This window comes from Cetorhinus maximus, unplaced genomic scaffold, assembly GCF_964194155.1.
Source record: "Cetorhinus maximus unplaced genomic scaffold, sCetMax3.hap1.1 HAP1_SCAFFOLD_325, whole genome shotgun sequence".
Lineage (NCBI taxonomy): Eukaryota > Metazoa > Chordata > Chondrichthyes > Lamniformes > Cetorhinidae > Cetorhinus > Cetorhinus maximus.
In genome coordinates this window covers 240,797-254,628 of record NW_027596275.1, presented here as the reverse complement: position 1 = coordinate 254,628, position 13,832 = coordinate 240,797, and the positions used below count along the sequence as shown (strand labels likewise).

Here is a 13,832-nt window from a genome sequence, read left to right as displayed (position 1 = left end):
TCTCAACTGTGGAATATTTTGATATTTGAAAGCCACGTATTTGCCAGTTGGCACCAGTCAGGTGCTTTGATCACCGTCTAAACTGACAGCTACATAACTCCAGTGTTTTGGTGATGTGAACAAGTCAGAGGAAATGTAGTGGTCAGTCAGATGTGCTGTTCAATAAGATCCTATTTTAATACTTAATTCTGTAAGGACAAAGGAGCAGGAGTAGGTCATTAGGCCCCTTGAGCCTGTTCACCATTCAATAAGATCACAGCTGATCTGATTGTGGCCTTAACCTTCCTGCCCGCTCCCCTACCCCATAACCCATGATCTCCCTGTCGATCAAAAATTTGTCTAACTCGGCCTTGAATATATTCAATGACTCAGCCTCCACTGCTCTCTGGCCTAGAGAATTCCAAGGATTAACAATCCACTGAGAGAAGAAATTCCTCCTCATCCCCCTCTTAAATGGGAGACCCATTATTTGAAACTGTATCCCCTAGTTCTAGATTTCCCCCATGAGAATAAGCATCCTCTCCGCATCTACCCTGTCAAGTCCCCTCCAGATCTTATTTGTTTGAATAAGATCACCTTTCATTCTTCTAAACTCCAATAAGTATAGGCCCAACCTGTTCAACCTTTCCTCATAAGACAAACCCCTCATCCCAGGAATCAGCCTAGTGAACCTTTTCTGAATTGCCTCATGCCTCCAATGTAAGTATACCCTCCTTAAATAAGACCAGAACTCTTCCCACCCCTATTTTCCTCCTCCTGAAACTTATTTTTTAATGTAAAATGTTTGTGATTTGTGATTTATTCTGCAAAATATTGAGCGGCACTCAGATGGTCGGAGTGATGTACAACAGCGCAAAGCAGAAGGACACTTGTTTAGTGGGAGGTATAGGAGAAGAATACTGTAATAACACCCCAACCATAATGTGTACCATTGGTGCTTTCTCCTGCCTTGCAGCAACGGTTCTACAAGAACAGCCAAGAGGTCTATCTGCCCAAACCATCCTGGGGCAACCACACACCTATCTTCAGGGATGCTGGTTTGGAAGTCAAAGGTTACCGCTATTATGATCCGAAGACTTGTGGTTTTGACTTTGCAGGAGCACTAGAGGACATTTCGGTGAGTGTGCTTTTTAGACAGTTCTTGGATACAAGGCTGGTGAGACTCTGAATAATATATTTTTGTTTTTTTTATGTGATGTGCACGTGTGTATACAATATATATACTTCAGTGTAGCTAAGCTGATGGATGGTCGTCCTTACTGCTAATTGCAAAAAGCATTGACAATGCAGTCTGATGTTGCTGATTCCAAAAATGGATTTCATTGTTGGTGAATCTGCCTGTAACTGGCTAAAGGAATTTTGTATACTCATTGATTTCCGATTGCTTGTAACTGGGATTACCTAGGTAACAGTTCAGGGGTTTTTGTTAATTTGTGTGAGGAAATTGTGAAGTTTCATCACTAATCTCATTGTACTGTCTACCAGTGTGGTCAGGAGGAAAAGAAAGTCAGTCAAGCTGTTAAGTGTTTATGAGCGATTAACAAGACTCTCTTCATGACCCCAAATTGCGCTCCCACCACCAATGCTTCATGCTGACTGTACAACTCCAAAGCTTCCTTGAGCACACAGGCAGCCTCTAACTGTAATGATAGATGCTTTTCATACTTCCTGTTAACTGCACAAAAAGATTGGCCATTATAGTTATCTGTTGGATGGGGTGAGGCCTGGGAGCCCTACAACAAAGGGGAAAATAAACTTGGGGGAGATGGTAGGTGCTAAATTATTTTGTATAGCATACAGTTGGTCCATAACTGGTCACTGACGCATGACAAAGAGGAAGAATAATCAATGTTGAAATCTGGTCACGAGATGCGCATCATAGGAACAGTCCAAAGCAGTTTATATCCAATTAACTATTTCTGAAGAGTAGACTCTACTTTGTGTGTAAACAAGGCAGCCAGTTGTGAATATAAGCCCCGCACACAAACACCAAATGAGACAAATGTTTTGAATCAAGGAATTCAGGGGTGCAAACTCCCATTCTGTTTCATTAATGGAATTGCTGTGGCGTACATCAAAGTAGATGGTGTATATCAAAAATAGATATATTCCTAGTTCTGGCCTGAGCAAAAATTAGCACATTTTAAATTCTGTCCTTTAGTTCCCTACAGAGGACCAAAGAAATACTCCCTAGTAATGGTGTAAAACTAACAGTGTAGCAGCTTCAATCATGAAGCACAGATATGTTGCAAGATGCTGAATATTCGGAGTTAATTATTGAATGGTGAGTTGTGGATTCCAGACTGCACAGAGATTATGCTGGGGATCATGAGACAAATATCACTAACTTGTATACCTGTGCGTTTCAAATGCTTGTTCATCCTCTAAAACTTTAAAGGAAGTATATTTAGACTTTTCTATTTGTATCCCCTGCAGAAAATTCCAGAGCAGGCCATCATCCTGTTTCACGCCTGTGCCCACAACCCCACAGGAGTAGACCCGAAGTCCGAGCAGTGGAAGGAGCTGGCCGCTATGGTCAAGGTGAGAGATGGCTCTGCAGTGTTTCTCAGTGTTGGTTCTTGTAGCAAAAAACAACTTCTCCACATCCATCTCAATTCAGATGCTGAATGTACAAACCCCTTAGCAAGTTCTTTCTTGTAGGAGATAAGATACAGTACATTGTATTTCTGTGCAGCACATTGTATCTAATATACGATAGGAGACAGGGTACATGACATGGCATTTAAATAAATAATACCTGTTTAAATAAAATGATATCAAACCAATCAGTACATGTAGCTGAGATTTTTAATTTTTTGTCTAGAAAAGAAATCTCTTCCCATTCTTTGACATGGCTTATCAAGGTTTTGCAAGTGGAGATGCTGACAGAGATGCCTGGGCTGTGCGCTTCTTCCTTGAACAAGGCATTAACTTGGTTCTGTCACAGTCCTATGCTAAGAACATGGGGCTTTATGGTGAGTAAATATCCTTGGATGCCTTCCAGTTGGCTTTTGCAGTTTATTTTGGGATTGAACAGCTCCAAATGTGTACGCACGCCAAATCAGTGAGGGTATTATTTGGCACCTGTCTTTTTTGAAGTAACTTTTTCTCGTCTCTCCACATTGCCCAACTTGTCTGTTGGAGGGGTCAGTTGGCAACTCCGCACCTCCAGGCCCTTTGTCAGTACCACTCCACTATCCAAACACTGGGAGATGTGTGAAAATGGATGACTCTCCTAACTCATTCCTTTCCTTTGTGGTTGTGCCTGGTATTTCCTTTATTCCTCAGAGCATTGACATGGCTAAGATCAGGAATATTTCTTTTGATCTACTCAGTGTTTTTCCCATTGCATTACTGTGCTAAAAGAGACCAGAAGGCCTGAGGTTGGTTGTTGGTCTGTACAGTTTTAGCTGATCTCAATTAGATAACAGTCAGGCCCTCACAGTTGGTTCCAGTGCTCCTGGGTTAGAGGGGTTTAAAATTGATCAGAGGATCATGCTGAAAATTGTGTGGATAGCTTTCACAGGCCACTGGAGAAGTCCTAGAAGCTTAACATTTTCCATTACATGTGGGATTGGCTTCAAATAATTTGTGACTAGTGAAGTAATGTTGAATTGTGGAGATGTTTGAGGTGGGAGAAAGATCCCTTGTTTTTAAAGAGAAAGTATTAAAGTTGCCGGCAATGTACAACCTTGTGGCAATAAGGCTGTATCCCCAGGGGGGCTGATTGTGATGGTGAAGCTATCCTTGGCCTCAGCTTCTCTGGGCTGGGAGGGGAAATTTAAGCCATCAGCCAGTCATACCTGTTTCTGATCACTGTCTGCTGCTCCCACCTGGAAAGTGCACTGTATGAGCATTAGCTAAGGACAGGCTCAGCTGTAACTCCTCTCCTGCTGTTGAATATCCTGTAGCAGTCCTTGAACAAGCTGTTGCATGAAGAATAGCAACTTGGAGTTCTGCCAGTGCCAATTAGGAAAAGGTCCATTTAAAAACAGTGGGTTAAAGTTGAAAAGTGGAAACAAAACTCTCGAACACTCTCGAGCTTAATGCTAAACTGCTAAATAGATTTTGTGGGGTTTAGCTGCACAGTTGCCTTTTGAAAGTTAATGTTCAGCTGCAAAGGATTAATGGGTCCCTCAACCTTTCAGGCGAGCGTGTTGGCGGATTCACAGTAATCTGCAGTGACCCCGATGAGGCAAAGCGGGTGGAATCACAGCTGAAGATCCTGATCCGCCCCATGTATTCTAACCCGCCGCTAAATGGAGCTCGTATTGCCGCCACCATCATGAACACGGCAGAGCTCCGAAAAGAATGGTGAGTGTGATACAAAGACTGAGAACATGTTCTAGGTTTGCCTGCAGCGGCGGCTTTCTTATAAGAAATCCTAACTCGCCTGACTTTGTGTTTGAAAAATACTGAGGTCCAGCAAAGGCTCGGATGGTCAAACCCAAAGGCCCTGAGTGATGATACAAAAACAGAAAATGCTGGAAAAACTCAGCTGTCTGACAGCATCTGTGGAGAGAGAAACAGAGTTAACGTTTAAGGGAGTGTTATTGGTAGTGATAAGGGATAAAAAGTGCTGATAGTGGCATAAAAGTAAGAAAGCAGAATGTGTTAATGGCAGAACAAAGGTAAGCACTTTGTGAAAGAACAACATGGAACAAGTAACAGATGGCCCTTTTGGGGGTGGGGTGGGGGGAGGGGACGGTGATGGGGGAAAAGGCTAGAAATTGGGATAAAAAAAAGGGGATAAAACGAGGAATAAATGAATAAAAATGAAGATAAATAAAAAATAATAAGTAGATTAAAAAAAAGTTTTGAAAAAAGGGATTAAAAAGGTAGAGTTCATGGTCTGAAGTTGTTGAATTCAATGTTAAGTCCAGAAGACTGTAAAGTGCCTAATCGGAAGATGAGGTGCTGTTCCTCCAGTTTGCTTAGGGCTTCACTGGAACATTGCATCAGGCCAAGGACAGAAAGTGGGCATGAGAGCAGGATTTTGTGTTGAAATGGCAAGTGACAGGAAGGTCTGGATCATGCTTGCGAACAGACCAAAGGTGTTCCACAGAGCAGTCACCCAGTCTGCTTTTGGTCTCCCCAATGTAGAGGAGACCACATTGGGAGCAGTGAATGCGGTGGACCAAAATGAAGGAGGCGCAAGTGAACCACTGCTTCACTTGAAAGGAGTGTTTGAGCTTTTGGATGGGGAGGAGGTAAAGGGGATGATGGAGGAATGGACCAGGGTGTCACAGAAGGAACGGTCCCTACGGAATGCTGATGGGGCAGGGGGGAGGTGAGAGGAAGATGTGTTTGGTGGTGGCATCATGCTGAAGTTGGTGGAAATGGTGGAGGATGATCCTTTGAATGCAGAGGTTGGTGGGGTGACAAGTGAGGACAAGGAGGATCCTATCATGATTCTGGGAAGGAGAGGAAGGTGTGAGGGCAGAGGCGCAGGAGATGGGTGAGGCATGGTTGAGGTCCCTGTCAACCACAATGGGCAGGAAACCTTGGTTAAGGAACAACAAAAGAGAACAAAGGAAAGTACAGCACAGGAACAGGCCCTTCGGCCCCCCAAGCCTGCGCCGATCATATTGCCTGTCAACTAAAACATTTTGCACTTCCGGGGTCCGTATCCCTCTATTCCCATCCTATTCATGTATTTGTCAAGCTGCCTCTTAAATACCACTATCGTACCTGCTTCCACCACCACCTCTGGCAGCGAATTCCAGACACTCACTACCCTCTGCGTAAAAAACTTGCCCCGCACATCTCCTCTATAGTTTTCTCCTCTCACCTTAAATCTATGTCCCCTAGTAATTGACTCTTCCACCCTGGGAAAAAGCTTCTGACTATCTACTCTGTCCATGCCACTCATAATTTTGTAAACTTCTATCAAGTTGCCCTCAATCTCCGTCGCTCTAGTGAGAACAATCCGAGTTTCTCCAACCTCTCCTCATAGCTAATAACCTCTAGACCAGGCAGCATCCTGGTAAACCTCCTCTGCACCCTCTCCAACGCCTCCACATCCTTCTGGTAATGTGGCGACCAGAATTGCACGCAATATTCCAAGTGTGGCCTAACCAATGTTCTATACAGTTGCAGCATGACTTCCCAGCTTTTATACTCAATACCCCTGCCAATGAAGGCAAGCATGCCATATGCCTTACTGACTACCTTATCCACCTGTGTTGCCACTTTCAGTGACCTGTGGACCTGTACACCCAGATCCCTCTGCCCGTCAATGCACTTAAGGGTTCTGCCATTTACTATATAATTCCTGCCTGTATTAGACCTTCCAAAATGCATTACCCCGCATTTGTCCGGATTAAACTCCATCTGCCATTTCTCCACCCAAGTCTCCAACCAATCTATATCCCGTTGTATCCTTTGACAATCCTCTTCACTATCTGCAACTCCTCCAACCTTAGTGTCATCTGCAAACTTACTAATTAGCCCAGTTACATTTTCCTCCAAATCATTTATGTATACTACAAACAGCAAAGGTCCCAGCACTGATCCCTGCGGAACTCCACTAGTCACAGCTCTCCATTCAGAAAAGCACCCTTCCATTGCTACCCTCTGTCTTCTAGAAGATGGGAGACATGTCAGAAGGGCCAGAATGGCCCTGAGTAATGCATCAGCGATGGCTCAATGGGTAGAACTCTGGCCATTGCTTCCGAAGGTGATGAGTTCAAGCCCCCGCTCAAGAGATTTGAGCACATAATCTAGGTTGACACTCCATTGTAGTATTGAGGGAATGCTGCACTGTTATAGGTGCCTTCTTTTGGGTTCCAAACTTTAAATTACCAGGAGAGAATACACAGACTGGGAATAAATTACAAGGAGAAATTACCCAACCAAGGTTGTGTTCCCTACGATTTAGAAGATGAATGGGTGAGTTGATCAAAGCTTTCACAATCTTAAATGGACAGTAACTATTTCTGCTATTTGGGGAATTGCATGTTGATGATATTAGAAGTATTTTGACCTATTTATCACGGGTATCTCTCCTTGTAAATCTATTGACATTTTCACGTGTTGCATTATTTTATTAAAAAAGTATTGGCTTAAACCTGATTTTCTGCTTACAAACTGAGTCATTAGTCCCTTTTAATATTGTACATATGTGCTTTTGCCTTGTAGCCTTTCTTGCCATCCCAGGCATGGGGACAATCTGTTACCAGGCACAACCTGTTTCTGTAATGAAGATAGATGGTGCAAAATGTAGAGAAACAGTTAGGGGAGGTTGATCCATGGTGTGAAAAACGTTCAGAGTCCACTAAGCATGGAGACAAGGAGAGCTGGCATGGAGTGCAGTGCCCTCCTGCAGCCACTTCTGTTTGTTAAATATTATTTGTTGTCTGGTCAGAAGTACATCAATTAAAAAACTTTGAGCCATTGTCACAGTCTGTCAGTAGGCTGACAGAAGCACCATGTGCCCCTGGGTTCGTGTTCCATTGTGCTTTGTGCTGGATTCAGTGAATGATCAGATAGAGCAGGAGCATGGCTGCAGGACTCAGCTCAGGGCACTGCAGCTTGAACCTGTAAATCTTCACAAACTATTAGTAAATCTGACTGGGCATCAGTTGTTGATTCTTGTTCAACACTTTGCAATTCCTCCACTGCTCACTGAAGCTAAACCGTGAAAAGTGCAGGTGATCCACTTTAGTGCAGCAACATTGTCGTCAATTTTATTTGTTCACAGACTGTTGAAACAATGGGTGGGATCTCCTGGTCCCGCCTGCCAGTGGGATTTACGGGTGCCGCCGAAGTCAATGGACCTTTGGCTGGCTCGCCACATCTGCTGCGGCAGAGCTGGAAAAACCCACCCCATTATTTTATTTTGATTATTTAACATTAGCAGTGTCTGACTTGCTTGTTACAAACTTTAGGTTGGCCTTGTACATTTCCCTTGTTTTAGGGTCACTGGTCTCCCCACAAAGTGTTCTCCGTCCTCACAACCAGGCATTGACTTTTTCTCCCAATCCCTAGATGTACGATAACACAGCCTGTGTTGGATGGTTCAATAATGAAAGCCCCCCCGTCGTAATGTGAGCTGGATATCAGGACCTTCACACTTGTCATCACATGCTTTTCTAGTCTTGTGAAATACAGACTGTTCAACTCTAGCAGGTCAAGGACAAATACAAATCATTATGCTGCTATATTTTACTGTCAATAAGTCCGTGTACTGAGTAATAGTTATAATATATTTTACCCTCTTTCAGTTTATTTCAGCTTCTCCTTATCTTGGAGAAAATAATAGACCCACACTGCTCCGGTTAGTGTGCTGTATAACAGCTCGCATTACGAGGGGGGTGCTTTCATTGTTAAACCATCCAGCACAGGCTGTGTTATCGTACATCTAGGGATTGGAAGAAAAAGTCAATGCCTGATTGTGAGGACGGAGAACACTTTGCAGGCTAGGCCCTTGTCTACCTTTCAGGGCTCTTCCCAATTGGTCTCCCATGTTCCTTTTATGACCTCTACATAGACAAAATGTTGAACACAACCTATGACTCTGTTTTCTGTCCAAGGGTTGGTGACTAGCGTTGTCATTTAAACTTGCTGCAACCTCTTCCCCCACTTTCCACAGATATGGGTGCCCTTCAACTTGGCTCCTTTAGAACTAAAAGGAATAAGACAGTCTCATTCTTAGCGTATAAATATTTTTTCTGGATATTGTGATTCCTTGTAGCTCCAGAATCCTGGCATCGTAGACATGGGCTCAGCTGGGACCAGCAGCACACTGAAAGGAAAACAAGGATATCAGTGCTCAGAGACCATGGGTTTCTCCTTCGAGCAGAGGAAGTTGTGGGGGGATTTAATAGAGGTGTTCAAAATGAAGGAGAAATTGTTTCCTGGGCAGGATTGCAGTAACTAGAGGATTTAAGGTAATTGGCAAAAGAACCAGAGGGGGATTGAGAAACTTTTTTAACATGGTGAGTTAGCAGGATGGGATACACTGCCTGAAAGGGTGGTGGAAGTCGGTTCAGTAACTTTCAAAAGGGAATTGGATAAATACTTGAAAGGGAGAAAATTGCAGGGCTACAGGGAAAGAGCAGGGGAGAGGGACTAATAGCACAAAGAGCCAGCATGGACACAATGGGCGAATGGACTCCTGTACTGTATAATTCTCTCCCAGTGTGCTGTCAACACCATAACAAGGCCTGGAGCATGTTAGCTGACCCTAGCTTCACTTATTTAAGGACCATAAGCGCAGTAAATCCACTGAGACATTTTCAGAAGTCTGCACGATAAGCTGAGACATGTCTGGTCACCTTGTGCCTATATTTCTCCACAGTTGATGCTGATTTGGTAAGTTTGCTGTACGTTTGCATACCTTTCAAGTGTGGTCTGCTTTGGCACAAACTGCCAGGAAAAAGCACTTCTCTTGTTTCAAGGATTTTTTTCTCTACCTTGTATTGGGCTACCTTGTATTCAACTGTACAAATTCCGTTCCCCCTATTACCACAATAAGTCATTCCTGTGAGGCAGTACCACCCCTCACAAACACGCTGGGAATTAATTGATATTACTCTTGCTTGCTACTGCTTCTTTTAAGTATGCAAGCTGACATTTTGAAATTGTACTAATATAGCTAATGGCAGCAGTGCTTAAGAATGGAGTAAATGTAGATGGTTCTACCTTGTGGGGGGTTGATGCAATAAGTTGGATGGTTTCCTTCAGTCTGAAACAGTCTTAACAACTGGTCAAATCATTGCCTACTGGTCATAAAAGGTTGTACATAAACTGAGGCTGGGCAGCCGAGCTCAGTTACCAGTGGTCAGGGGCCCACGGTACACAACTGTCCCTAATTTGGCACTGATTGAAGTTTGGAGCTAAGACAATGTGTTGAGACGGAGCTGCAGGATCTTCACATTAAAACCATATTTTACCTTACTTGGGAATATTTGATTCTTACACAGGGTGCCTGAAATGGAAAGTGTTTCATCCTCCAGCACTGGCATCCCTCACCTTGATGAGCACATTTGTAAAAAATAATTTCTTCTATAGCAGAAGGAAGCCTGTTGTAGAGAATTATCCTTTCTTTGTCTTGCCCCTGACCAGGCTAGAGGAGGTGAAGGGAATGGCAAACCGCATCATCAGTATGAGAGAGCAGCTGGTGTCAAACCTGAAGAAAGAAGGTTCAATCCATAACTGGCAGCACATCACCGACCAGATTGGGATGTTTTGTTTCACAGGACTCAAACCAGAACAGGTAATTCAATCAGAGGAGTCATCTTTTAACATTATCAATGGATTATCTATCACATTGATCACAAGTCGTCCAGGGCGTGCGCTGTGGGAGACGGTGTTCAAACAGGGGACATGGCATAGGGCCGTTCTGCCAACCGCACAGGTGGTGGGGGAGGGTAAATGGGACTGACAATTCATGTTGAATTAAGCTGGAATGGCGACTGTGTCCTGTCAACTGGAGATTGGGGCAAGTAGAAGTGTTAACAAAGCTGAGGGCTCACGTTCCTGGGACTGAGATCGGAAGTAGAGACATGGGCTTGAGGCTGGGACAAAGCCCAGCGTGAGTACCAGTTCAGTATAACATAATGCATGTTTGCACTATTATTTAATTATGCATGATGATCAAGGAGTTCTCCCCATCTACTGCCCTAACTTTGAAACTCCAGAGAAACAGCAGGAGATGAGGAGATCAGCTTTATAGTTGTGCAATCAGTGTAATCTCTAATGTGTTTTTTTGTTGTTGTTGGGGCGCATGCAACATGTATTGTTCTGAGTTATTACTTTACAGCCAAGTGGAGTGTACTCAGCCCCTCCAGTGGTCTAGAGTCAGGTGTAGACCACAATACTGTACCCCCTAAAAATCCTGCATGTTTCTCGCACTTCCTGTCTGCATATCTTATTTCCTGTGTCACAATTTTGAATCACGTTTTGTGCCAATGTTTAATGTTGTAAATACTTACGTAAAATTTTATAATAGAAATTCATTAGACATTTATAGTGACAAAACCTGTTAATATTACACTGTCAGGTTGTTGAACCAATCAAATCGCTCAAAAAAACTTGTATTTTCTAACTGTCAACAAAGATGATCAAATGCACGGTTTGTATAGTACAATATAACAACAATTGTATAGCAATTGTTATTAAATTTATAGAAATGTTTCTATTTTCCTTAATTAAAGTTTTGAAGATCCAGTCTGTATTGTTTGAAAATCTTTTGATAAAGTGCACATCAAGTCAAGCTGACGCACATAATACATTCCAAAAATCTCTGCAGGGTGCAGATACTCATCGCATCCCACCCCTGCTCAGGATGTACATTTTTTTCTCAGTGAGATTTCTAATGCTCAAAATAAGGCTTTAAATAGAACTTAAAAATTCTAAAATTATGTTTTACAATAAGTTCACTGAATTCAATAACCTCCTGAATTGCCTCTTGTGACTTTTGATGTTATTACTTCACAATTCGTACTTTAACTAGATACTTGTGCCACTGCATCTGGACAGAGGTTACAACCACATCTGTGCATCCTGAGTACAGATCCTGATTATGAGTACTATGCAAACGGTGCCTTTGATCGTCCTTAACAGTTAGAAAATACGAGTTTGATCCCCAAGGCTTGCGTTTCTTTCTTGGTCATTAGCCCCTGTAGGAACTCCTGATGATAGGGAAGCAAGGTGTGGGTGTGAGCATCCAAAGGGAATTGCAGATTGACCAGGAACAGAGGCTGATGGGTAGGAACACAGCAGGGGCTGTGGGCAGTTAGGTTCATTCTCTTGAGTTCTCTCTCTCCCCCAACCCTCCACCCCAACTTCCTCAGAGCTGTGCAACTCAAACCTCAATCCCCAATCTTGCTGGATGACAGAGCCCTCTACTCATGACTGCCCTCAAACCCCACACTCCCAGAATTCTTTTCAATGTTCATAAATCCCTAGGTTATATCCCCAGTCCCCTGATCCCAGGACCATTCCCTTACTAATTTTCCCAGATCCTGGGAGCATTTGCCCAGTGTTTGCAGAATTTATCCCAAACTCAATTCTTGAGTTTAGAAGGCTGAGAGCTGATTTAATCAAGGTATTAAAGGTGTTTACAGAGATTAAAGGGCTTAGGATACGATGTTTACTCTCTATTTAGTTACAGGAAAGCATGAGGGGAGTTTGACCGTCACCATGGGGAAACCCAAATCCTGATACTGTATCTCATATTTAACTCTTTGCCCCCAGGACTGTGTTCATTTAGAAATGTGCTTACATTTCCATGTTTATTTTCTGCTACTGAATGGCATGGGTTAATGGAACTTTGTATTTCATATTGTACTGCAGGTAGAGCGTCTGACAAAGGAATTCTCCGTCTACATGACCAAGGATGGTCGAATTTCTGTCGCTGGAGTCACTTCTGCCAACGTGGGATACCTCGCACATGCCATCCACAAAGTCTCCAAATAAAGCACCCAAGAAAGGGGGAAGACCCGAGGGAGGAGAAACTCAGCTTCCAACCACAGCCAGGGACAGGAATATTTATACAGAATGTAGCAGTGAGATACTGTAGTTTGTTACTGTGTGATGGATGTTAATTATAAAAATGTCCAGTCTGAGGATGGGGGAGAAAACCCTTCCATCTTTTGGGGAGTTTAAGTTATCAGAGTACATAAAGTCGGCCACTAAAGTACCAACTCTATCAGTAACTGCAGCTCAAATTTCTCGCTGCATCCGAGAAAAATTAAATTTTTCACACTGTCTAAAGTCTGCTTTTTAAATTACCTGTTGCTGACTGAAGTATCTGCTTCCTACTCTTCCTTGAAGGTTTGGGCTTGTACAACAGGAAGGGTTAAAGTTTCCCATGCTACTTTTCTACACCAAGTCCCTGCAGTCGGAAATTTCCAGCACTCCTTTCTATCCTTGTCATATTTTCTTTCCCACAGCCCTCAGAGTGAATTGATTATCCATCTGTTTGCATTTGCCCTGCACTAATTGTGTTGTTGCGCCCGCATTTTGCGTGTTACAAACTTAGATGCTGTCGGCAGTGAGTACTGTCTTCCTGCACCTTACTTCGTTACAGTGTGCTTTATCAGTGGAAAGTTCAGATGCTCTAAGCAGTGAATACTGTGTTAAGTAGAGGCAAAGGTCGCATGCTTTGAATCCATTATACTCTTGAGGCTGGTTGCTTAGCTTCGCATTTGTTGTTAAATTGATATAAGTCAGAATTGGTCAGAAAGAAACGTTTGTCATTCAGTTTGGCCTGGGAATCTTGTGATCATGCTCAATGAGGATCGTAGTCTGGAACTGCAACAGATTTATTATGGTAGAACAGGAGTCTTGTGTCGTGCATTGATTTTATTTAGCAAGTTGGGGGTGAGGGTTACAATTGGCTTAAGTGTTGTGTTCGCCATTGCACTTTTTTAAATGTTTGACCCCATATTTGTCAAGAGGCAGTGCAGTCACAGGCAGTATTAGAATGTCAAAGAGCTGTTCCAGCCAGATGTGACAAGGCTGTGGTAGAAAGCTTAGGTTTGTTGCAGGTTGTTAAATCTGTTTAAAAACTATGATCTAGGGTCTTACAAACCTGTACTCAATGGTTCAATAAAATGATTACTTAAATTAATAATAACAATTAACTTTACTTCCATGTGTTTCTTGCATTCTGCATAATCTGTTTTATTGTGACTATATCCTGCTGCTGATGGTTTAAATATCGTGTGAGGATGGAAGTAGAGATCAGGATGTTACATGCTCTTTAAAGCATTGTCTTTAACTGCAACTTACAAAAAGGACAACAGAACATCAGAAATAGGATCAGGAAAAGACCATACAAGCCCGCTCCCCATATCCCATGATTCCCTGAGAGACCAAAAATC

The 13,832-nt window shown here is 42.9% G+C and overlaps 1 protein-coding gene across 1 annotated transcript in view; it reads left to right on the top strand.

The window, feature by feature from the left end:
- LOC144673294 (aspartate aminotransferase, mitochondrial-like) overlaps positions 1-13,592 on the top strand; it is a 37,951-nt gene extending 24,359 nt beyond the window's left edge. Inside the window, exons 5-10 of the mRNA XM_078535208.1 lie at positions 956-1,117; positions 2,437-2,541; positions 2,825-2,975; positions 4,149-4,314; positions 10,069-10,219; positions 12,301-13,592. Of these exons, the coding sequence (XP_078391334.1) occupies positions 956-1,117; positions 2,437-2,541; positions 2,825-2,975; positions 4,149-4,314; positions 10,069-10,219; positions 12,301-12,423 (858 nt within the window). The 3' untranslated portion in view covers positions 12,424-13,592. The remainder of the gene's footprint in view (positions 1-955; positions 1,118-2,436; positions 2,542-2,824; positions 2,976-4,148; positions 4,315-10,068; positions 10,220-12,300) is intronic.
- The last annotated feature ends 240 nt before the right edge of the window (positions 13,593-13,832 follow it).